This window comes from Micropterus dolomieu, linkage group LG15, assembly GCF_021292245.1.
Source record: "Micropterus dolomieu isolate WLL.071019.BEF.003 ecotype Adirondacks linkage group LG15, ASM2129224v1, whole genome shotgun sequence".
NCBI lineage: Eukaryota > Metazoa > Chordata > Actinopteri > Centrarchiformes > Centrarchidae > Micropterus > Micropterus dolomieu.
Window position 1 is genome coordinate 540,007 of NC_060164.1, and position 26,094 is coordinate 566,100.

Genomic DNA, 26,094 nt, shown 5'->3' on the forward strand with positions numbered 1-26,094 from the left:
AGCCAGTCGTGGAGGCCAAGGAGTCTACTGAAGCGGCCAGCACCGCGACCAACTGTGGGAATGGGACCAGAGATAAAAACGGACTTTCCGCACTGCTTTAAAAAGACGGTTAAAATCTGATTTTATCAGCTCAGACTGCCGAAGAGCTGTGTCATTTGTTCCGACATGGACTATCACTCTTGTGATGGAGGACGGGAGCGACGGCATCAGGTCCTGGAGTTTTTTTAAAATGTCAGCTGTGGTGGCACCGGGGAAGCAGCGAGTGGTAGCGTTAAAGAAACGGAGGTTTCTGGTTATGGAGTCACCAATTATTAGTGTGGTTGGGGAGAAAAGAGGACGAGGAGATGCCGGTTGTGTGGTTCCAGAGCAGGACTGAGCAGAATCTGCTTCAACACTGCGTGCGGACTGAGGATGGAGTGTGTGAGCTGCCGAGTGTTGTGTTGGAGTAGCAGTAACAGACCTGAGAGAAGGGCTACCCGACGGTGCAGGGTAGAGACGGCCTCCGGAGCGTCTGAGCACAGCCTCCTTCAGGATCCTACGTCAGGAAGCAGAGGTTTTTGACCGGGATGACGGCCGCCGATCAGGCCCGGCGGCAGACCGGCAGCCCAGTGCAGGAGATGTAGCCGGTGGAGGAGATGCAACAGTGTCGGTAAGGCACTGTGCGCCGAAAGAGATCCGTATCAGGGAGACTCGAAGCCGCAGGTGCATCAGCTGGTTGGACCGCAGTGTCGTCAGACAGGGCTGCATAGCAGTTGGAGAGGCCGATGTGCGGAGGAGAGGCAGCCCCATCCGAGCCTCTCTTGCAGCCACGGACCACCACTTCAGCCCAGGTTGACTGATGCTTCGGAGTCGAGCAGGATGAAAGCCTGGGAAGGCTAGAGGGGTCCCAAAACACGGTGTCCTGGATGTTAGCGGTTGTGCTGAGAGAAACAATCTGTTTGGCTTGTACTGAAGCAACATCCATAAAGCCAGTCAGCAGGGAATCTTTCTCTTTGAGTTCCTCTGAAAGTCGTCGGATGTCTTACATAAGGTCAGCAATCTTCTTGTTCGCTTCCTTAAGGAGTGAGCAGTCCTCATGGGGCAGAGTTATTTCGGCTTGCATAGTCACCGGAGCTTTGTTGCGATCAGTAGCGTTGATAGCGTTTTTACGGTCATCTAGCTTAAAATCCATGTCGGATGGCTAAAATCCTTAACCCACGTAAAACTTAAGTTAAAAACTTAAGTTAAATAAAAAGGATATAAAAAATGTAACGAAAAGGAGTGGATTAAAACTGGATAAGAGTTTGGTTTAAGACGCAGCTTCCGACAGGTAGCTACAGACGCCAACGCATGCGCAGAGTGCAGATTACATCAGCAATTACGTCAGAGATCTTGTGACAAGATGTCGTGCTGATCACAATTAATTATACCAGTCTCTGTTGAATAATCTTACCCCCCAAAACAACTAGGCATAATTTCATTGCATTAGTCATTACATGCAAAATTGTTGAAAAAGTAATCAAAAATAAAAGTTGAAATACTTTATTCATATCGTTTGCCTACAAGTATATAGCTAAACGAAATGTTTCTTACGTACCATAAACAAAGTAAGAATAGAAAACAACAACACTCAGACCATTCTCCCACAATACCATAAATACCAGTAAACAGTAACCATACACAGTGAGCAGTAATAACGAATGTTGTTTTCCCCTGAGAAAGGGATAATTAATTTTCTTGTGATTATGAGATAACAAACCATAGCTGAATACAGGGGCTGGCAGGTGCGTTTCTTTAGGATAATTTCAAAGCAATTACCAGTGTCACTTATAAGCTCAATTGTTAGAGCACAGGGCTCAGTTTGATTAGTTTGATTCCTGTTCTTGTTGACTTTCTTTTTCTTCTTTTGTGTGTTATTTATTATCCTCTTCAGCAAAATTGTTATTAAGAGATTGAGGAGAATCCACATTTCCCGACGGCTATTTCAAAGGTTCTGAAATCCAGGAAGTCAGGAAATGTGTAACGTTACATGGATTCCCCTGAATGAGAAGGAATTTCCTCTGCCTGGGAATGATGGGGAAATGAAAAGTCCATAGGTTGATGGATGTGGACCAAATGCCGGAACGCATGGGCTTTACAGCAATGTGAGCATGTCAGACAGTCTTTTAATAAGAACTTTGTTGAAAAGAACTATGAAAAATATTAAAAAGAAAAATTTAGTCTTCAGTGAGGATCGAACACGCAACCTTAAAACTATAAATCCTGTGTTCTACCAAGTGAGCTAACCAATGGTACCACATACCCCACTATAATTAGCATTATGTTTATCTCGAAATCACGAGAAAATTATCCCGTTATCACAGCAAAGCAGAGTAAAAAAGTATTTGATTAGGGCTTCGGTATGTGTATATATGAATGTATATACAGATAGACATTCTATACATGTCTATTTGAATTTTTTTGTAAATGTGTCCTGAATTGATGAAGATATCTGTTGTGATCTGGAAGAGACAGACCGGAACGTCAGCCAAAGGGGTGTATCCAATGCAACAGTCCTGTCTCTTTCTTTTCTGTATTACAATGACATGCTCTGTCAACAAATTACAGTACGAACAGTAAAAGCATAGCTGTGATTCCTGTCCTCTCTCCTGCAGTGTATAACTTTGTACTGGTGAAAGTGATATATGCCATACAAAAAAGGTGCAGACTTGTGCATTTCATTGTCATCAAAATCTTAGCCAACGTGTACATCAGAAAATACTTATAGAGTACACTGTTATATTGACAAGATGGCTAAACATTTTGACTTGCTTGTTCATAACAAGACACACGGACTTGTCATTCTGATGGCACTGACAAGATCAATGACATAAAGATTTGCTTTTGAGAGATTGACTAAGGATTTTGAGCAAGTTATGGGCTTTTGCAGGTAATCCACTGTGTTGTGCCGTTTGTACTACCTGTTTTGAGAAATGCACTCACTGTTTTGCAAATGTTAAGGATGATTTGAGAAATGTACCAAAGCAACTGAGAAAAACTGTAAACAAGCTCTGATGCAAGTATTATTAATAAATACTGTTTATTAGAGTACATCTATGATTTCTTTGACTATTTATATAGTTCATATATTAAAATGGTTTGTTGAATAAATAGTTTGACCTCAAATTGATCAACAACAGTTTTATTTATTTATGGATGGAATGCTTGACATGTTAAAGTGAGTGAGAAAACTTGTTTTCAACATGGTCCTAATTATTGTTAAAGTCATTTATCAATAAAAAAGCCAAACTTTGACTCCAGCTTCCCCAATTTTGAGGATTCACTGCTTTTTTCTGTTTTATAACATAATAAATTTAATATCTTTGGCTTTTGGGCTGGTTGGATAAAACATTGGAGACCTTGGTCTCTGGGAACTTGTGACCAAGGGCGTAAATTTTATCTACCAGTTGGGGGGGACAATAAACATAAAATTTCTTAAGCAATAGTTTTTGAAGGGCACACAAATAATCCAGAGGGTTTATTTCATGACCATCCCCGACCCCACCCCCCACCCCCGCAATTTCCGCTTGTGAAATGACTTTTTTTCATATTTTAAAGGAATTTCACAGTTTTTATGAAGTGGCTTTTTCTTCTTCTCACTAGGTTACGGTGTCGGTTCTAAGGTCAGCGGTTCTATTTCTAACTGATAGATGTGACACCTTTTACTATATAATTTTACATTTGACTTACATTTGCATGAATAGTCTTTACAGCAGCACACATTAAAGATATAATATTTAAGAAATAAATAATACTTAAGAAATAATAAAATAAGGTGTGTGTGTGTGTGTATTGGTCTACTTCTCACCAGACATTGAGTCTTTTGCCAAACACCTTGATGCTGTTGAGGTGTGTGATGGCTCTGTCCACAGCATACTCATCTCCCATCTCAACCAACGCAGTACCAGGAACACTCTTCATAAACTTTACCTACAACCACACACACACACACACACACACACACACACACACACACACACACATTCAAGAGCTATGTTATAAAAGCAACGTACGTGCTGTACTCACCTTTTTAGATATAACACTAATCAACACATGTAATGATTTCTTAAAGTTAAAGTTCACAATTTTCAAGTCTGTCTTAGTCAGTTAATAATAGTCAGTTGCCTTGAAAACTGAAACAGGTTTCACTTGCTGTAAACACTGCTTCACACTGACCATTAAAAGATCCCTTCCTAATGCACTTCCAGTGTAAGTGCTATAGACAGAATCCACAGCCCTCATGCTGTGGAAAAACGGTGTATTTACTTTGTAATGTAAATGTTTTAAAGAGGAGGTATTACGCTTTTTTGTTTTTTTATACCTTTTTTGTGCATATAATAGGTTTGCAAAGTGAAAAAGGCCAAAATCCAGCCCAAAGGGAGTTCATCTCTGTGAAGTCACAGGGATGAAAGCAAAATCCGCCTCATAGAACTAGTTGGGCGTATCGACTAGAGTCTCAAACACAGTGAGGTGCAGCACACAGCTCCCCTCTCCCTTCCAAACACTAGCTACCCTCCAGGCAGTCAGTGGACATAAAGTTGTTCCTGTGATGTAGAGACAGAGCTCAGTTAAAACTTTATGGATGAAAGATACTTTGTTACAGATTAATAACTCAACACTCTGAAACTCTTGCTCCAGTCTATGCTGCCAACATGGTCGGCAACATGTACAGCAGAAAGGAAGCCCTGTTTACCAGCTTCTCACTAACCCGCCCTTCTCTGCTTCTGATTGGCTAGTAGTCCTTAGCTAGGAACTGCGAATGTGCAACTCCCAACAAAGATCATTTAGAGACAAGATGTATCACTCCATAGCTAAAACGAAGCCTTCAACACAGGGTGAAAAGAGGAGCTGCAGCAATGTCCATCCATCGTCAACCGCTTATCCTGCGTACAGGGTCGCGGGGGGCTGGAGCCAATCCCAGCTGACATCGGGGTACACCCTGGACAGGGCTGCAGCAATGTGCAGTAAAATTAAACCATGCAAACCTGTTCTGGTACAACCTCTAAATAGGATTTTGAACCTGAAAATGTGCATAATACATGTGTTTGCTGGTTACTAGGGATGGGGATCATTAATTTTTATTGATATTGATACCCTTATTGAGACTGCTTAACGATCTGATTCTTTACATACAGGATGAGATACTGAGGACAGAGATGATTAAATTAACCATTTCTACATGTTTAACGTTACCTTACAGACGTGTATTGATAAACTATTGTGTATTGATAAACTATTGTCTTTTTACTTGCGAAGGTTTTATTGCACATACTTACAGTAACGAGCGTAGCTGTCATCAACTAACGTTACAGAAGTTTGGAGCTAACGTTAACTTAACCCTCACCGTATTCCACCGCCGCTGTGTGTGTGTGTGTGTAGGAGCCGACAGAGAGACTGCAGCCAGATGATTTTCTTATCCATTGCGTTTCAAATTAAATCAGATTTGACGCTCAAGACATAACGTTACATCATAGGACCCGCAAGTCTCGATAGCAGTATCGATAAGCTCGAACCTTGTTGATTTTTAGTTTTGAGAAATTTTGGAACTGGGTCTCGACCCCCATCCCTACTGGTTACTTTTGCCGTTGGTACTTTTCCCATTCCCAAACACTAATATTCAGAAGGAAAAAAACATGACAGTGTCCATTGGTTGTTAGTTGCCTAGCAACAGTGTTCCCATAATGTAAAACTTATCTCATTGCTCTTTTCATATAGAGCATATGGAGACTGTACTCTTTGTAACATTAACAGTTCCCACCATGAGCAAGCACTTGGCGACACAGGCAAGGAAAAACTTCCTTTTAGCAGGTAGAAATCCTGGATGAATTCTCCTGTGCAAATATGATTTTATTAATTCAATTTGAAGGAAGTGAATACTGTCATTAAAGTAAAGAACTTCCTGAATGTCCTTAAGCTTGGCAGTGACTGAGTCATGAAGGTTGATGTCGCTTTCTCCTGCAGCACCCTGATGGGAGACTGTTGTGCAAAAGGATGGCACGGGTTTTTGTACTGTCCTCTTATTCCAAAAGGTGAAAGCAAAGGACGTGTAACACTCAAAGAAGTAAAGCGAATGCGCCCGAAATGAAGCAGGGATCATTATATTGTTCAAACAGCAAAACATGTTAAGAATACACACTCCTACCTTCTCAATGTTGCCATACAGGCAGAAGAGGTTGAAGATGCGGGTGCAGTTCATCTTGGATGGATGGAGGCCGCTCACCATGGCAACAGAGCTGGGGGCATGGGCAGAGTAGGAGGAGGAGGACTGGGGCAGAGGGTAGGACACCATGTCTGGAACGTCCACTGAGGCGAGCTTGTACCTGCTGTTCCCCGGAAGAGGCAGCAGGGGGCAGGGTTGACCTGGGGAGGCAGAGAAAAGAGAAGCTGAGATTCTCAGTTCATTTCAGTTCAATAAAGTGAACCTCCTGTGTCTACTGTTATTGTTAGATGTAGGTGTTGTTGACACATGTTGACTGTGGCCGTAATATGATTAGTTCTGCATGCGCGTTTCCTTCAGTCCACAAACTGATCTGAACGTTCACTTATATGGACACCTTTGCCCACCAAGAGTAGGCAGCTGCAGGGCTCGACTCACCATTAACTCACTCAAAAAGCTTTTTATCATAGTAGACATGGGCTAGTGTGCACATGCCTGCAATACTGTAAATATCAGCACGTCATGTACTTTTTAGTTTTTACTAATGCTGGTGTGAGACTAATTAAACCTTGATAGTGAATTTCATTTTGCCTATTTGTGTTGTCACATAAAAATGAACCATTTGATTGTTTTCCTTCTTGGAACAGCCACACATGCTGTGTCCTAAGTGAAGAAATTCAGATTCCATAAAATTACGTGTTTTACAGTTAATTGCATTTTTATTGCCAAATTCTGCGATTCCTTCCGCGATTTCTGCAGCTTTCAGGTGGGGCGGGCCTCCCAATGGTCGGGGAAACACTGTAGTATTTTGTGTGACGCTGTCTTGGGCGTCTCGAGCTCGCTCATTAGTTGAAGCATGCACATGAGCACGTGCTTGGGAAGGAGTTGAGTTGAGCAATGTGAAACCTCACCCCTAGAGCCCACTGAAAACTACACATGGCCCCTTTAACTAAATGTTGAATAATGCAGTTGCTCACTATTTTGTATGGAAGATTTATAATACCTGATTAAAAAACAAATCACACAAAGAGGTAAAGTGAAATACAATACACAATGTTATGTGTATTTCCTTTTCATGTTAACTGTGTCCTAATTTATCCAATCCAATCCATTTTATTTACATGCACACTTTGAAAAACAGGTTTACAAAGTGCTGCACAAAGAATAAAACATAAAACACATATAAACCCACATAGAAGACATAAAAACATAACAAACACACAAAGAAATGATTCAGAAACAATCGAAGGGCAACAACAGTAGACCTGACAGCTCTCATGCTGGGTTAAAAGCCAGGGAATAAAACTGAGTTTTTAGACGGGATTTAAAAGTTTTGAGGGTGGGGGCCATTTTGACCAGTGGAGGTAGCTCATTCCATAGTTTAGGGGCTGCTGCTGAAAAAGCGCGGTCGCCCCTGGTTTTTAACCTGCTAAACTGTAATTTAATGAAAAACATGTTTAATTATTTAGCATTTTTTCTTAAATAACTGTATAAAGTATTTTTTATAGGGACATTTTCCATGTTTCTTCAAAATCAAATCACGCAAAAAGTTAAGAGGTTCATTGCATTTCAATGTTTCAGGAGGAGCATGGGAGGATTTACTTTTTTTAATATAGAGATGCATCATTCATACCAAAATATAATTATAATCATTATATGATTGATTAATCAACTGTCCAATCACAGTTTGGGAGCTGGAGCAGGGGTGGGGCTTATCTTTGCTGACACAAGCTGATAGCAGTCACACATGTGCTCAAGTCAAGTTATGTGTGGTACATATTTGAAGAACCATGAGCCTGACTGAGTAAGAGGCACGTATGCGTTTGGTGTGGTACGGGCATTTCAAGTATCACTACCATACTGACTCTTCTTACCCCCAATAATAATATGTGTGTGCATGTGTGTGTGTATGGAGGACTGATCCTGACAAATTCAGAAATAAATAAATGCTCAATAAATAAATAAGCATTGAAGGTGAAACTAGACACTCTCTTACACACAAACACACATACAGATGTCACTCAGTATACGGACAATAAATAAATAAGATAGTTATTACAAAGGTGAATAAGTAAAGAAGCTAATTAAAATAGATATATACATTTATGTCTCCTTGTATAATTTAATTACTGCCTACATTTATTTATTCACTTTATTTTTTTGTGCATTTAATCGGATGCATATTTATTTATTGAGCATTTATTTATTTCTGTATTTATTTCTAAATTTGTCAGTATCAGTCCTCCATGTGTGTGTGTGTGTGTGTGTGTGTGTGTGTGTGTGTGTGTGTGTGTGTGTGTGTGTGTGTTGTGAGGCATAGAATAATTCACAGGGATCCGTTTCCAAATGCAGGTGAAGGTATACCTACTGCTGCACCTCTGGTCATCACACATGACTGGCAATCTTCACCTATACTGTGTGTGTGTGTGTGTGTGTGTGTGTGTGTGTGTGTGTGTGTGTGTGTGTGTGTGTGTGTGTGTGTGTGTGTGTGTGTGCGTGCGTGCGTGCGTGCGTGCGTGCGTGCGTGCGTGCGTGCGAGCGAGTGTCTAGTTTCACCTTCAAGGTATGGGGACTGTAGATAAAGTATCAGCCTAGTGTAAGGCAGCAGATTCAGTTTCCAGTGTAATTCTAAGTGTGTGTGTTAATCTTACCATAGCCGTTCTCACTGTAGGATGATGGGTGTTCTCCTAAAATGGCCTGTCTCTGCCTGCCCTTTCCACGGTCTGAAACACACACACACACACACACACACACACACACACACACACTCATAATTAGATTGAGTGCAGGGCCCACAGTAAAAACAATGGGCTTTTGTCAAAGATGTAGACTTTGCATTTACTACTGAAGGCTCGGCAGTATAGTCGACCAAAAAGACCACACTGCCTGTTCATAGGGCTCTAAGTCTGGAACAGAGCTAAAACAAACTCTTGGTGCTGGATGATTACAACAGGCAGTTTGGGTAATCATTTTACAGTTCACCTTTGTTTTCTCTTCCAAACAAGTTTGACTGACCTAGGGGTTTGTTTACAACCAGTCTGACTGCTTGTGTTTCTTGACCCATTAGACATCCTGGATCTTTAGCAGCAATGTGTTCCCAGATCTCAGCAATTAACTTGGTCATTACAATGTTAATTTTCTTGACAGAAATAATAAACAAAACAGCGGAAATAAGACCAAGTTGTCAAAAGCATTCTTTGGTATATCCTTTAAAAGACAGCCACAAGGTGACACCACAGTGCACAATGCCACAGTAGACTGTGAAGCTGTAGAATAATGCAGAGGGGCAGCTGTCAGGTATCGCTTGTGCCTAGAAGTACAAATTGCATTAACAGCCCGGCTGGAAACTCCTTACCCTTAAACAACATTCAAAATTACAGGAAATTAAAGGGAAATCATAGTTTCACACAACCTGGGTCTTACTTTAATGATTTTGTCTTACATGTCTAACCATCCAGCCAACAATATTCAGATGTTGCCTTGGCAACAGGCTAAGCAAGGTAATCCATAATGTACGTCCTGTTACCCAGCCACGTACTAACGCTCCTCCTGGGGATCCAAAGACTTTCCAAGCCCAGATTTGATATGTAATCCCTGCAGCATGTTCCGGGTCAGCCCTGGGGTCTTCCCCCAGTTTGGATGTGAAAACCTCTAGAGCGAGGCCTCCAGGGTTTAGGTGTTAAATGTGGTGTGTGGATGTTGGTAGGGAATAATGATAAAATAACCAAACAAAGTGCAGGGAGTATCCCTGAGAAGGACAGGGTGGCAGCTTATGTTGTGACTGGGAATGGCCCTGCCAACCAATTAGCTACATATGCAAGAAACAAGGCACAAAAAGGCCAGAGGACTTCCACATTCACACACAGCTGCTAACCACCCAAGTGCATGGAGGTCAGGAGAATGACAAACATTTGTAAAAACCAAATGTGCAATTCTATGGCTGCCATCCTGGAAACAGAACAAGGCACAATCCCGGCCGAGCCCAGAGGCCCCTGCAAATGTTCTTCTCACCTAGCTAAGAGCTGAGATCTGAGACACAAAAATTTGCTACTTTTATAGTATCCACAAAACAGCCCTTGGAGTGCACCAAAACATAACCATTTTAATCAAGGGTCATCATCAAGGGTATTGGAAGAGTAGTTTAAGTTTTTATGGATGTCTTCATAATCGTAAAACCTCACATCGATATTAAAATCCATTATAGCAGCTGTGAATCCATTTGAACACAGACTGTATTCTCCATGGTAGAGCAAATTCCATTTTTTAGCCACTGTTAAAGGAGACCTATTATAGTCCTTTTCCAGTCCCATACTGTCTTTCTGTGACTCCTGTATGGCAGCTTTGCATGATTCAAAGTTCAAAAAAATAATTTTCTGTCTTATACTGGTTCTTCATGAAGGCCTTCAATTCAGCCTCTGTCTGAAACAAGCTGTAGATGCACCTGTCTCTTTAAGCCACCCCCCAAAGCACACTGTATTCTGAGTGGCCAAGACCTGAAGCATGTTACCAGGCTGTTGTTGCCACTGAGCGCTAACAGAGACAATTTAGAGTAGACATGCGACTCAATCATATCCTCAATACAACTCTATGGGGAAAGCCCTTAATGGCAAAGATGGCGGCTATCCCGCCCCTCCCGCTAGAAAGCCAATCGTCTGCTTTTAACAGCCAAAGCATGAATCATATTTCAGCCAATCGCGTGGTTCCACTTACGTAAGGGTCTGTTTTACCTTTACAACGCATGCGCGGAAGTGGTGACGCATGCATAGTAGAAGTATAACCGGTCGGGAAAAACGCTTTTTAAACCTTATTTTGAGGCAAAGTTGTCAAAGTCTTTCAGCGATTTTTATCAGATTTTACTGCTGATTCTATTCATGTAGTTTTTATGTCCCAGTGACCAGTAAAAGTGCAGTTCTAGGAGACTGGTCTTGTTAGTCCAAAATGAGTGTCCGGAAGTGTTGCCAAGATGGCGGCCCGAGTGGCAGGACTTGCCTAAAAGAACTTTGGCGGTACAGACAGACTGAGCATAACTGTGCGGCACAAATGACCAAACCAGCTGTGTAGCTCCGTGTGTCGTACAACGGAGCCGTTCATAGAATAAGCAATTCAAAACAGCGTTCAGAACAGGAGGAAATCTGAGGTTTGGACTTATTCTTTTAAATACTCTTGCCTCATTATTTGAAGCTTTGACCATGTTTAACATGAACATCCAACATTGTAACGTTGTAGATAAGGCATAAAATGTGGAAAAGCATAATAGGTCTCCTTTAAAGCCAACAGGGGGCATTTAGTTATACATTTTGTTATCTGGAATATTTTGGTTAAATAAATAAAAAACACACACACAATGAAGCTGACCTCTGAATTATTGCCCCGACAGAGATGGCCTTACTTAATAATTCATTTAATTTACATGATAGCTTAAGAAAAATATGTTTTAAAGTGTGTAATTTCTGTGTGCTGTCATCTGTAATTCAGAAATTAAAATTACAAAAACAAATCAAAATAAGCAGAAGTTTTTTTCCAAAGGAGAACGAATCTAGAAAGTAGGTAGAAGGGCTGCTGTTTCATTCACAAACCCAAATACAGATCTGTAGTCCTTCTACAAACCACTACAGATATGTAGTGGTTTTGTCATTTTTTGTGTTGAAAGTAAGTGAGCTGATTTCAAATTTCATTCATTTCAATGAACCACATTAATGACTAATGTTAACATCCCAGAAAAATAAAACTTCAGTACCATCTATGATAATGATGGAGGTGAATAAATAAGAAATAATCAGCTTTAAGGTGGTTTTATTCAGAGAGAGGCAGGTATAATGGTATAGAGGGTCATGTGAACAGAGATATGAAAGAGACAGTACCTGTGAGGCATCAAGCTTTCTCTTTTTTCTCCCTCAGCACGAAAGAACATCAACCTGCATTACATTATCATCATAATGATAAAAACATCACCATCATCACTGTGGCTGTTAAACACGTTTAATCATGTTTTTATCCACAACACAGTCAAAGCATTACAAACTGCAGTTTATAAGCTACATACAAACTATTTTCTACATTGGAGGCACATTGAAATGACACTGACTTTTTTTTTTCTAAGAGCCAGAGTCAGCTGATAGGAAGAGAGAAAAGGATCCCCCTCCCACCCATACACACACACACACACACACACACACACTGTTCCACAGGTCAGCGTTTACGGGTGCTGATGCATTGCTGTGTTATGTCCTGAAGACAGACACACACACGTCAACACACACAACCATTTAGAGATGCTACATCAGTGAAAAGTGAGAGGGCTTGGAGATCAGTCAGACAGCAGGAAGGCCACACTGACCTTCTCACCACAGATTAGCAGCAGACACAGTCAGCGTGCATGTGTGTGAGGCTCAGTTCTTGCGTTCCAGTGATATTCAGCAAAAAAAGGGGTATAGGCAGTACAGGAAAATGCTGGGAGCTAATGAATGGCAACAATTAATTATAAAACAGCGCAGTCAAACCAGCAGAATGCAGACCTAAATGCAAACCACACGTTGGCAATGGAAAATGTTCACTTGCATTTCTGCCTGTTCAGTCTACCTCCTACCACAAACACAAAAGGCAAATGCATGGCTTGTTGGCAGAGGCAACCACTCAGACATCTCCAAAACTGCAATAAAAACTTTCAGTTACGATGACTTCTACTTCTTTCACTTTGATATCTTGGTTAAATGAAAGGCTGATTCTTCCCAACACTCATTGCCAACAGTCTGTAAAGAGTAATAAGTTCTGTTGATTAATGCCTGTAGTGCAATGCATCTGCAGTCTCTAACTTACAAACAGCTAACACAGCGTGGGTATTTTCACACATGGCAACGATCTCACAGTAACTGACCTTCTCTACTAATACTGGTGTCCTGTTCCACATGGATTCCACATTTATACAATGACATCATTTGGAGTATAGCTGGCGTCCTCAGTACGAGGCCTGAGCTCCATCAAAGATCTGCCCTTGGATGACACTTCGGACCAGAACTGAACAAATCAGTTTCAGAGATCAGCCTTTACTTCAACCTAATCGATTCAAGCTAAATATGTACTTGGCTTTTCACCACATTCATACAGCTCCAGAAAGGCCCATCTAATGATGAGCTCAGTGACCAGTTTTACCACATGGTTAACATTATCGTTGATGGTAACCATTGCTTTGTTAGCCAGACTCCACCACACTTACAAGTGTTGGTTCTGGTTACTGTTGTCTTTAGTTTGGTCCCAGTTGCAAACCATTGGTCTGTAGTGGGTTTATACTGGGAATAATGTAGTGCAGACATAGTATATGTAGACTAAATCAGTGATTGTGGTGTTGATGGAGACTGCTGTGTCACAGCGCACTGCACAACAGAGCTGACAGCTGAATGTGATAGGTGTGTGGGAACTGGTGCGATGTCTGTTAACGCACACCATGTACCATTAGTTGTTAGCACAAAATTCACAAGTACATTAATTCCATTGTTGCATTCTGACTGCCAACATTAGTTCATAGTGTACACTTTATAGTATTAGTATTTAGTATGGAACTACGACACAGAGCTGTCTTGCTTGCAGCGTTGTTGCGAGGATGACAGCAAACCAGGTTCCCTTTTAACTGTCTGGTGTTTGAAAGCATTTTGTCATTTTGTCTTGACCAGAGTCATAATTTACACCATTTATTATTGTTTCCCTAGATTTTTGCTTTTATAGTTAGTGTATGAGTTTGAGAATCACATGACCTCCCACAAAGAGAAATGAACTACCAGCACATCAGAGAAGAACCAGACCTAAAACCTACTGTCACTGTGCAACCCCAGAGAGACCTGCTGTAGCTGTAGACCTTTATCTGACAGTAAATGTACAGCAGTAAAGTGTTTATATGATTATGACTATGGATTCCTCTCCATCCTTGGTTGTGACCTTGTGAAAGCTGATCTGAAGCAACATGAACTATGCAAAGCCTCAACACACACACACACACACACACACACACACACACACAAAGAATAATGTTGGCTTATTGTCAGTGACAGTTTTTTAAACATTTAAGCTAAAAGAGGAGAGTAAAGGAAGAGACAGAATGACAGGAGAAGGACAAAAAGGGAAGAACAGAAAAATGACGGAAGGAGTTGCTTTCAGAAAAAGAGAAAGCAAGGAAAATGTGGAAGGCAAAGGGAGGAGAAAACGGATGTCGGGGGGAACAGCAAACAAAAAAAGAGAAGGAAGGTGTTGAAAGTGGAGGGAGAGGTATGTTGGAGGAAAGAGGAGGAAGAAATGAAAGGAAGAAGAGAGGATTAACAGAAACAAGATAATAAGATTGAAAGAGATGAAGAGGTACCAGCAGTGTGAGAAGGTAAGCAGAGAGGTGGTCGTGGATGGAAGAGGAGAGGAAGAGGAAGAGGAGAAGAGTGACATGGTGGTATGAAAGCTAAAACCTAATGAGGATAAAAACAGGAGACCTGTTATTCTCTACACTGTAAGTTAGCAGGAACATCTTAAACAGTATAAAAACATAAAATATTATAAGTCATTCGTATAAAAATACTAACTACAATGGCAGTATTTGTGTAGGACTGTTGTTGTTATGAGTTAAGGATTCTGGTCTTGTTTTGGTTCCATTTGGTGTGTTCTATTGATCCTGTTTAAGTCTGTTTTTGGTTCTGTGTTTCTCTGTGTAGCCTTGTTTATTATTGTATTCATTTGCATGTTTAAGTTTACTTAGTATCTTTCTTGTCTCATCTTTGGTCTTAGTCCTGCATTTTAGTTCTTTGCCTCAGTTCTTAGTCCAGTGCCTTAGTTCACATGTTAGTGTTTACTCCTGATCCCAGTTCAGTCTGTTTCCCCAGATGGTTGTAGGTTATTTGTATAACTGGTGATCCGTCTGCTTGTGTTTGGGATTAGTTTATTTATATTCTGATCTGTTCTGTCTAATTTGGATATTATCAGTGCCTGCCTTATTTCTTGTTTAATTATTTTTCTATTGGGTATTGTTTTTAGTTTCCCTATTGTCATGATTGGTTTCTGTCTGTCAAATGTCAGTTTATGTTCCCTGCCAGTTTCATTTATTCATTTGGTTATGATCACTCTGTGTTAGCCTGTTCTGTTCAGCTTTCTTAGTCTGTTCTATCTTGTGGAGTTGCCCGTATTCCTCAGTTACTTGGTCTGTCTTCTCTGTTCTGGGTTTTGAGTTCCAGTTAGAGTCTTGTCATGTGTTTTGCAACCTCTTAGTGTCTTTCTGTTTTTATGCTTGCTTGTTTCCTTCAGTCTTTGTCCAGTCATTGTTGTAGTGGTTGAAGCCTACTCTGTCTCATCCTGTTTCCTGCCTGTTCCCTGCCTTTTCCCTGTTTGTTCCTTGGATTTTGGATTGTACATGTTGCTGGATTTTCTGTTGGATCCCCTTGTTTGCTTTGACTGTGTTTATTTTGGATTCCCTGGACTCAGCCACTCATTATAAGTGTGCTTGTCTTCAGTTCGTGAATAAACATTTTGAACTAATCCAACTCAGTGTTCTGCATTTGGGTCCTCCAACCTGCTCTACCCTACACCTGTTGTGACAGTTGTGTACTACTAGTTTTGCATTCAATTATACAATTGTGTTCATTACCATAAATTACCCATCCACATTTCTGTAGCCTTTCTAAAATGTAAAAAAATTTAGAGTAATGTAGATATTATCATTTCTGACAACATACCGCTTAACAACTTTAAGATAAGAACTTCATTTATCCCAAGGGAAATTGTTGTGCAGCAGTTGCAGTACAAAGAAGGAAAGAGCAAACATATAGAGTGCAGGGGAAAAAAACAGCAGCTGCCGCTGGAATGAATGAATAGAATAACTGGTGCTAGTATCTGCATCTGAGGAAACTTCATATATCCAATAAGCACCTGCGTATCCAACACACAATCTGAGGAACCAATCAGCATCTATTACCTTGGCGTGTTTATATCAATAGCCACTGAACCTCACTGTGCATTGACCACTGCAGCAGAGGAAACTGTGTGGTGAGGCAACTTTGATGACCATTCACTAACAGGAGAAAAGATCATAAGGTATCACCAGACAACCGTAAAGAGCAGCAGTGACAGACAGATATTTTTTACATAACTGCTAGATAATGTTTTGTTCCTGGCTTTTAAAGCAAGTCTATTCTAGAGATCACAACATTGGGGGTCCTTTTTATTTTTATTAACCAATCATCAACTCAACTTGCGAGAAACATAAATCTCATCTTTAATGGACCACTCTGGATTCAAAAACAAGCAATTGTTGTAACCAATCCCCATCTCTCCCTCCCTTCTGTCTGTAATGAGCTGTAATATAAATAAACTGTGTGACCAGTGATTCCCATTACAACTCAAAGACAAGACTTGTCCCTGTCTGTGCCCTTGCAATGTGCCTCCACTGAAAACATATAACACTGTATGCAGTCATTTAGTAAATTTTCTTCTGTAACAGAGTTGGGACCAGTTCACAATGCTATCAATCACTTCATAGATCATTTGTCAGTCTGAGGCTGCATTATTGAGCCCTACAGGCTCCAATGTTTATTACACAGCCCACAGTATCCACTCCTTAAAGGTTCTCTGTGGAGTTTCAGCCCTTTAGTGACACCATGGAGCCGTTTTTTTCTATGACACGGATGCAATACACAGTCATACCACGGGCATCACACTATTTTAGTGATTGTTATAGATATCTTGCTCTGGACCAGTGTTGGTTGGAAACACAGACAGAGCATCATTGCTGAGTCAAAACTGAGAAAAAAACAGTGCCTTTGTTATTCAACAGCAGATTTTAATAGTGCAACTATAAAGAAGCGTTAGATGTCACATATAGTTTCATTCATGTCTGAAAGTTATTCCAATTTCCTGAACTGATTGAATTAAGAATGAACTGACCCCAACATTAATCTCATCACACAGTTTAAGACTTTTGGTCCTCAGCTACACACCACATACAGTACAAAGAATGCAGCATTTATGGTAGTTAACTGTACACAGGACCGTGCAAAGACTACAGTGATTGTCAGAGGTAAATTCATTTTAAACAAGGCACCAATACATCCAAATGAGACTTTATATCAAAAATACACTAATCAACATTCTGAGAGCTACATTATGTTAAACACACGCACGTGCCTGAATGTACAGCTAGTGTTACCAGGGGATTCAGATTAGGGGTGTCACAATAAACTGTTTTTTTTGAAAAACAATGATGTGTTATTTAGTCCAAGTACAACTAACGTTTTCGAGCAACTTGCTTGAATTTGTCTACTAAAATCAATCGTTCACACATTACTGAAAGCAAATGTGGAGTCAGGGTAGTTAGAAGAAACATCTAACCTCAGAACAACTCTCTTCAGCCATGATCCTGCTGCATTCCAACTGAGAATAAGCTGTTATCCTCATTGATGCATCCATCCACTTTGTATTACATTAGTTTAGCAAAACAGTCTTCGATAAAATATCAAAGTGATAAGTCAAGAGAGACTTTTATAGGTGAGATTAGATTTTATTAATGACGTAAGGTGAATTTTTTGGTTTGCAATGATGTAGCCTTGCTTTCAATATTATTGTTTAATTCAGTTGTGGAGGTGAGCATGGTTTGCATTCAGCTGCAGTCGGGGGAGGGAGAGGGAGGGGCAGGTGGCTCAGGTGAGCAGAGCCCGGGAGAGCAAATTGTCACAGCTGCTGTTCATTCACTAATATAGCTCTCCCTCTAAATGCAGTAGTGTGGGGGACCACAGTTGCCAGTTACCTGCTGTGACAAGAAGAACAGCCAGTGAGGCTGTAGCCTATCGGTGAAGATTTGTGTTGGTTGCTGGTGAGGACTGCCCCGGAGGGACTGGTGTGGATGAGCTGGGAAGCGCATGGCTGGCCTTGGCAAAGTACTTTATGTTGAGAGTATTTGTGTGCGGTGTGTGAAATAAAGTCACTGGGCTGGGTGAACTCCTGAGTCAGCGTCTGTACTGGGGTTATCTGTAGCAAGAGGCTTCTGCTACATCAGAGTTACGTGTTTTATGTCTAAGGACATTACATTATTTTGTTCCACAATAAAAGCTCTATTGAAAATTGTGACAGCCCTAATTCAGTGACAGAGAGCAGAGATTAGGCCAGACTTTTATACCATAGACTCGCAGAACCAGACTTTTGACTACCATCATGTCAAGTCTGGTCCACAATGCTGAGTGTTTAACCAGAAAGATTTCTTATTTGGATTTTGCAGTGAAAATCAAAAAGGTAGTTTAGTGTATGGAGTAAAAGAATTTTAGTGCTTTTTTGCTGGAGGACTTGCACGATTGTCATTAAAGAACCTCTGAGACTAGAATCTAGAGGCCCTGAAGAACTTAACGCACTGTGTGGACCAGACATCAGGCTATGCGAGACTATTTCTCCACACAGAGGAGAACATTAAAAACTCTGGGTGTAGGAGCTAGATAGAAGGAAGTGCTACTGGAGTCCTGCAGACAGAGGATGGGCCGAGGCCTCCTGGGCATGTTGAAGCAGCAGCTGCATGGTGGTCGGCAGGAGTGAAATCCTCTTTTTCTCCCTCCCTCTCTTTCTCTCTCTCTCTCTCTCTCTCTCATTTTGCTGGGTTGCAGAAGGTGAAGATGGAAGAAAGCTGCTGTGCATGGTCAGCCTGACGTCCATCCCTCTTTCTCTGTTCTCTCTCTCCCTCAATGTTTTTCTCTCTCTCTCTCTCTCCTCATGGTAAGCTGAGGTGCAGGCTTGTGAGAGGCCGGTGATTGGCTGGTGTGAGAGTGTTTTGATTGGAGATGGAGAGACGGGAGGCAGAGGAGTCTTGTGTGATGGAGGTCTAACAGTCCAACGTTTTTATGACTAAACTCTTAATCCACAGCCGGAGACTGACCCATAATGAGATCTGGACACAGTTTCACAAATTACAGCAAAAACTAGGACCATTTCCATCTATCGGTGTAACAGGAATCAAGGACGGCTGCAGGGAAATGTGCCACTACAGAGAATTCAGAATAAAAACAGAGTCCTACCTTCCATGTCACAGAATATCCCGTATTGTAAATAAGTAGTGTCACCCCAAACGGTCCAGTGGTCAGTCTGAATTTAGTGTAAATATGAAATAGAGACAGGAGAGAAAGCGAGACAGAAGGAGAGTGTCTTACCTCGTCTGACCAGGTATGGCTTTGTGTAGTCCCAGCTCTCGTTGTCATTCTTAATCACGTTCAGACGTGTTGGCTGTTGACACAAAAATGAAAGAATGAATCAGAATCCAGTCAAATATATCAGTTATACATGACCTGCATTGTTGGTCCACTTCTATTTACTTATATATTAATAATAGAATCTGCGTTGTTGCATGAATTGGGATGTATGTATGATGTATGGTATTATTTTATGCAGATGAAAATTTTATATCCAACAGGCTCTTTTCTAAAAGCCTCATGCAGACTACACGACTTTCTGCATCTGCAGATCGCCGTGCTGTTCAGACTACAAGACTTGTTGTTTTGTGACGGGAGTCTTGCAGTCGTTGTGGCGTTCACACTACATGAGCTGACAGAAGGTCACACACTACGTGAGCTGACAGAAGGTCACACACTACATGAGCTGACAAGGACGATGTCACCCGACTACTGGTCAAAAGCGCATTTTGAATGGAAACAATGGTTTAACACACGCAGGTAGCAGGAATTATCTGTGCTGCAGAGAGAGCTGGAGGTGAGTAAAAAGTGTTTTGTGGTGAAAAAAGTAGCCGCCTGCTCTCATTGACTGGATGTGGATGTCGAGTCGGCAGACTCCTCGATTGATCGGCGATTTGCCCCCGATCACAGTCTGACGGCAACTGACATCTCAGGCTTAAAATCTAGCAGTGTAAAGTTTAGTTTCAAGAACTCTATGCCAAACCCTTCAGAATTCTCAAAATGAAAATTCTGAAAGATATGCAGAAATCTGGATAGATAACAGACCCACGTGGAAAGCCTGACCAATTTTCACCAGCAAATTGAATATGGAACTGAATTTCTTTACAGAAACGTCTATCTACCATTCTGTCTGCGCATGTCATGATATTGTATATACAATAGTTACTCTTTTTTTCCTGCCACTTCGCTGTTTAATGAATGCCATAGAGTTTAAAGGGATATTTGCCATTCTAATCCAGTACAGTTTTTGTTAAATTCAGCGAATATTTCCTCGTTACCTCTCGGTTATTCGTGTGCTCTGAAAAAAATCCAGTTTTCCTACACAGCCCTGGGTCTGTAAATGGAACACAAACAAAGCTGCTCGAAGTGTGCAACAGGTGGCGGTTGCACTCATGCTTGAAGCAGTGGGAGAGAACGTAAACAAACACTGGTACATTCGAACATGCTTGACTCAATACGGGACTCTAGAGTTGTGGAGATGGCTGAGAAACAGCCAATGAGGGAAAGGTCTGATGAATTGTGAAATAAGTTATATGACCAGGCGAGGGGAAGACCTGTGTTAACATCTGTGAGGGTCTGCTGGATAAATCCCCGAGATTTGAAAAGAATGAAAACCGATGCTGAGGTTGCTCTGTTTCTGCTGGACAGGTGAGTAACGTTAGCTTTGCTGTTCCACATAAACGACAGGTCAGTACTGTCTGTCCGTCTGTTGTCATGTTTGTGATGATCCCAGCTGATTAGCTGTGTAGCTTTGTGGCAGCTGTCAGTGTGTGTGTGTGTGGTAGAGGAGGAATAGAAGGAGTGAGTGTGTGAACGGGTGCCCCAGTGAATAGAGAAAAACGGGTCAGCAATGAGTCTTGTTTAGCAGTAAATGTACAGCAGAAGTTACAGTGGCCAGTGAATAAAGACTGCAGTTTCTCAAGACTAAAGCAGAGCTCCCGTGTGTTGCTTGCCAACTTTTGAATAAAGAGTGAAGGAAGTTAGCTAAAGTTTTTATTTTTATTTTTTTTTATTTAACCAGGTGAGTCTCATTGAGATTAAAATCTCTTTTGCAAGAGAGACCTGGCCAAGATGCAGCATAAAAGAACACCTTCCAACATATAAAAGACATCAAGTACACATACATATAACACAAGCCCCACAACTTTATAAACAGCAACATTGACCAGTGTTCATATCCATATCCTTCAGAGTTGAAACAAAATGTCTATAAGGAATAAAGGCAGTCAATTTCAACGAGTTCTGAGAAGGTTCCAAGCAGAAGCTGCAGCAAACATGAAGGCTTTTTTACCTAATTCTGTTCGGACACGGGGGACCAACAAGTGTATGACTTCCTTTGAACGTAATCCATAATGGCCTTGAGTACTTGTTAAAAAGATACTCAAATAGGTAGGAGCTAATCCAAGAAGTGCCTTATAGGTGAAACATAGCCAATGAGTGTACCTTCTTGCATAAAGAGAGGGCCATTTTGCTTTTTAGTAAAGGATACAATGATGTGTCCTATAATTACAGCCAGTGAAAAAACGCAATGCACAATGATACACAACATCCAATTTTTGTAGGCATTGGGCAGAAGCATTCATATATCAGATCACCATAATCTAATATGGGAAGAAAAGTGGCCGTCACCAGGTATTTTCTAGCACGAATGGATAAAAAAAAAGACTTAGCTTTGACTTAGGCCAGGGAGAGTCTCCCCTGTGCTTCCCAACTCTTGTAAGTCACTGTATTTTTGTAAAAACTATTTAAAATAGCTCACTAGTTTTTTATTTGTTTGTTGTTGTTGTTTTGGATGCTGTTTGTGTGCTTCCATGTTGTTCGTTTGATTCACCAATTGCACCAATCCTACCGAGACATAAACTAGACTCTGTGGCATAGACTTCGGCTTAAAAAATATTTTGCTCTAATACATATTTAAATATTGACAGATGAGACTTCATATCGGGGGAAATTGATAACTTAACCTAACTAGTTTCTGCTGCCGCACCATCAGACTGCAGAGCAGCTTTTTCTCCCAAGCTATCAGACAGTTGAGCTCAAATTCATCCTCAGCACTGCTCCATTGATTATAGTTTATTTTTAATTTAGTTAATTTTTAATTGCTTTTGTATGACTGTATATTGTCTGCTACATAGCAGAAGGGAGTCAAAAACTTAATTTCACTTTACAACCTGTTGTAATATGACAAATAAACCTATGTTCTACCATCTACTGCCAGCCTTGTTTCCAAAATGATGTCATCTCAGATCTAGCGTTTACTGTATATTTACTATTTAAGATGACTCTAACTTTAACCAAGGTGTTGCCTTAACTTAACCATCATCACACGGAAGAGAGAGAGGGAGGGAGAAAGAGAATGATGCAACGGTAAAAGATGTTTTTCTTTATAAGGCCCACTCTGTACATGTAAAATGAGACAGGTTAATCTCGTCTCTTGTCATTGTCCCAGTGCAGATCCATACACGTCACTGATAAACCACAGAATTACACTGAATCATGACACAATCACCAGATAAAGTTAAGTTTCAGTTTCACCTATCTCGTTCTGTGCACACACACTCTTTCTCACACGCCAACACATGCACACTTTGTCTTTCTATCTCTTGTTTTTAGCGAGCTGGTCGGTTAACCTTTAAATATCAGTATCAACAAATTCATTTTCATCCTTAACTTAGACTCCTGATCACCTAAGTCTGATCCAAGTTCAACATTGGTGGGAGGAGTGTCACAAAGAATAGTCAGCTGAAGCATGTTGACCCATCCATCCATCGTCAACCGCTTATCCTGTGTACAGGGTCGTGGGGCGTGCTGGAGCAAATCCCAGTTGACATCGGGCGAAAGGCGGGGTACACCCTGGGCAGGTTGCCAGTCCATTGCAGGGCCACACATAAACAGACAACCAGTCACACTCACAACTAAGGACAATTTAAAGTCACCTATTTGTTTGTTGACGCAGTCAGATAAATCACCTCGTCAGTGTGTCCGTCTGAATAGGGTACCAGTCACAATCAGGTGGGGAGTTCTGTTCAGAAGTAAGTATGTATTGTGGTGTACCCCAAGGTTCAGTGCTGGGCCCCATTATTTTCTGTCTGTACATATAACATGGTGTTTCCATCGCTACGCAAATGACACACAGTTATGTCTCAGCTGCTCCTGATGATCTGAACCCTGTCTACAATCTTGTACAATTTCTGTTATTGGTTCAAACCACATAACCTCATTTCACATCTTACTCCACATTCTCTCAACAATACTTGTGACTGATGATGTGTTTTGTGTCTCTTACTCTTGCATATTCAATCTTGAGTGTACAGCAACCAGCGTAGATGTCAGCTCCGTTCAGAGCAGCTTTGGCCTTCTGAGCACACTGAACGGATTCAAACCTGGAGGAGTGGGGTCAAGGAGAGCACACTGCACATTCCAACACATACCATGTAAAGACACACAAATTCACACATTAGTAAGGATACTCCACCATGGCCTGAATTCCATTTCGTTTAAAGATGACGATCCTCAGCACACTGCCGATGGGATTACACACTGTGTACAGAACATCCTGGACCACAAAAGGAAAGAAAGAAATTCAACACAATCTAAAAGTTTCTAATTTTCTAGTGAGTCTTGCCCTGCATGAAGAGCAGCCTCAGGCCACTGTGCAGTACCAAATCACAGTAAGACAGAAATCTAACTCCATGCTGATACATCTTCAGGTCTTTTTTAGGGATCTGGTAGACTCAAAACTTGACAAAGTATGGTACAAAACGTAACTCAGACATTGTTACACTCCAATCAATACATTTTTTTATTTTGACTGTATTGTGTCACTACCTTCTAACAGATACAAAGAAGCACATTTTCTTCCCTCTTTTGACACAAAATCACTGCGTCAAGCAGGAAATTGCCAACTGCCATCATGTGATTTCCTAAGAACATTTTTTGTAAAGCCTTCCTAAACCACTCATCCAGTCTCCCTCAAATTTGGCAAGAGGTGTTCTTGATTCCCACTGAGTAACAAACGTTGTAGCATGTAGTCTAAACTGACTTAAAAATGTAGTGAGTGGTGACATTGGCAAGCATTCTTGGATTGGTTACATCTGCCTTGATTCTTGATATAACATGATTTTGAATAAAGATTTGTGAACAGGTTACTGTAGTGTAGCTTGCATTATATTATTATTTCATTAAATTCAACCCATAAGGGTGCCACAAATAGCAAAATAGTAGAAACTTTAAACCAATTGCTTGGCTGCTATATGACCACAGTGTTTCCCCTACCATTGATTTGGTAAAACGACCCCCGCCCCACCTGAAAGCTGCAGAAATCTCGGACGAAATAGCAGAATTTGACAATAAAAATGCAAACTGTAAAATGCGGAATATAATGAAATCTGCCAAAATGTTGATTATATCTCTACAAATCAGGAGTCTTAATTAATTCATTAGTCATTTATCTGGCGCTTTTATCCAAAGCAACTTACAATTGCTATATATGTGAGTGGTCGCACAGCTCTGGAGCAACTAGGGGTTAAGTGTCTCGCTCAGGAACACATCACACACGGTGGGGGTGGGGCTTAGTGCCTTAAAGATGAAACCACATCAGCAGATGCAAGACACAAACTCGTTGTAGACTTTGTGGTTGTGTGGGCAGATTCAGATATTCCGTTAAAACAGTACGTCCGGTCAAGCTTTGTAAACAAAGAGGAGCGTTGCCCATGTGAGAGTAGCAACAATTCACAATACATGTATTGCAGCAATGCACTCATTGTGAATTGTCCCCTAATAAATAGTATTATAGTATTTTAATATCTTACTGTTGCAACACATTTAATCTGAATTTTCCACATAAATTTGAATATTTCTATATTGCATTAAACTTCATTCAATTCATTGATATTGATTCAATATGTCCATCTATCCATTGTCAACCGCTTATGCGTACAGGGTCGCTGGAGCCAATCCCAGCTGAGCCAATCCCTGACAACCCACGCAGGCACGGGGAGAACATGCAAACTCCACACACTCCACCTTCTTGCTGTGAGACGACAGTGCTAACCACTGCACCCCTGATTCAATATGTAATATTTCTTATTGAATTTATGAAATTTTATTCATCCACCATGATTACACACTCTTTTAAAATGGATTTCATAGGACCCTAGTTTACAAATACAAATAGTTTTGTAAATGTTGAGGATGATTGCAGAAATGTACCAAAGCGACTGAGAAAAACTGCATTCAGCAATTTAGTTCCCCTTCGAGGGAACTCGAACTGCGTCGGTTACGACACTATGGGAACGCCTCTAGGCGAAGCAGGTCTGAACGTGAATGAAATCACTCCAATCCTATTGGCTTATTGCTAGAACGGTAAGGTGTGACGGAATAACCGGAGGAGTATAAAGCACACCTGTACACACTCATCATTAGCTTTTTTCTATTCAGCAGGCGCTCTGTATGTTGTTTGAAGTAAGCTCCAGTCCTACGAGCAGTATGTCTTACCTGAAGAAGAAGTCTACCAGCATGTCCGGCAACCAGATGTACAGAAGGTGTGTTTTTTTCTTGCCCTCGGTACATCACGGATGGAGATTCTCATGAGATGTGTGTCTCATGTTTGGGGATGGAGCACGCCCGGGCAGCTCTCGAGGGGGCTGCCTGCGCCCGTTGCGAAGCCCTTTCCGTGCGGGTACTGAGGTACAGCATGGCTCTCTTTTCCGAGGATGGCCGGATGTGTTTTCCCCGTGGTGCGGGCCCTGCGGCCGCTGAGGCGGCCCGGCGGCTTCACTCATGGGGTTCACAGCGTGATCTGTCGGAGGATTTCGGGACGGCTGAGGCTTTTTCCCGACCTTCATCCGCTGGCTCCGACGCTTCCTTTCCTCGTTCGGGAGCCCGTTCTCGGCTTCTCCCGCTCGCGGTTTAGATCCGGAGACGCTGCAGTAATCCGACTCCGAGGAGGCGGACGTGCTCAGCGCAGTGGACGATGACTTCCGGGTGTCGGGGCGGCGTCATCTGGCG

At 41.4% G+C, this 26,094-nt stretch overlaps 1 protein-coding gene across 1 annotated transcript in view; it reads right to left on the reverse strand.

Annotated features, from left to right (window-relative positions):
• Nucleotides 1-3,822: 3,822 nt before the first annotated feature.
• Nucleotides 3,823-26,094, reverse strand: part of LOC123984457 (heterogeneous nuclear ribonucleoprotein L-like) — a 50,612-nt gene continuing 28,340 nt past the window's right edge. The window contains exons 5-10 of the mRNA XM_046071370.1: nucleotides 23,556-23,641; nucleotides 23,372-23,468; nucleotides 19,327-19,399; nucleotides 8,827-8,898; nucleotides 6,161-6,378; nucleotides 3,823-3,948 (exon numbers count right to left, since the gene is read on the reverse strand). Of these exons, the coding sequence (XP_045927326.1) occupies nucleotides 3,823-3,948; nucleotides 6,161-6,378; nucleotides 8,827-8,898; nucleotides 19,327-19,399; nucleotides 23,372-23,468; nucleotides 23,556-23,641 (672 nt within the window). The remainder of the gene's footprint in view (nucleotides 3,949-6,160; nucleotides 6,379-8,826; nucleotides 8,899-19,326; nucleotides 19,400-23,371; nucleotides 23,469-23,555; nucleotides 23,642-26,094) is intronic.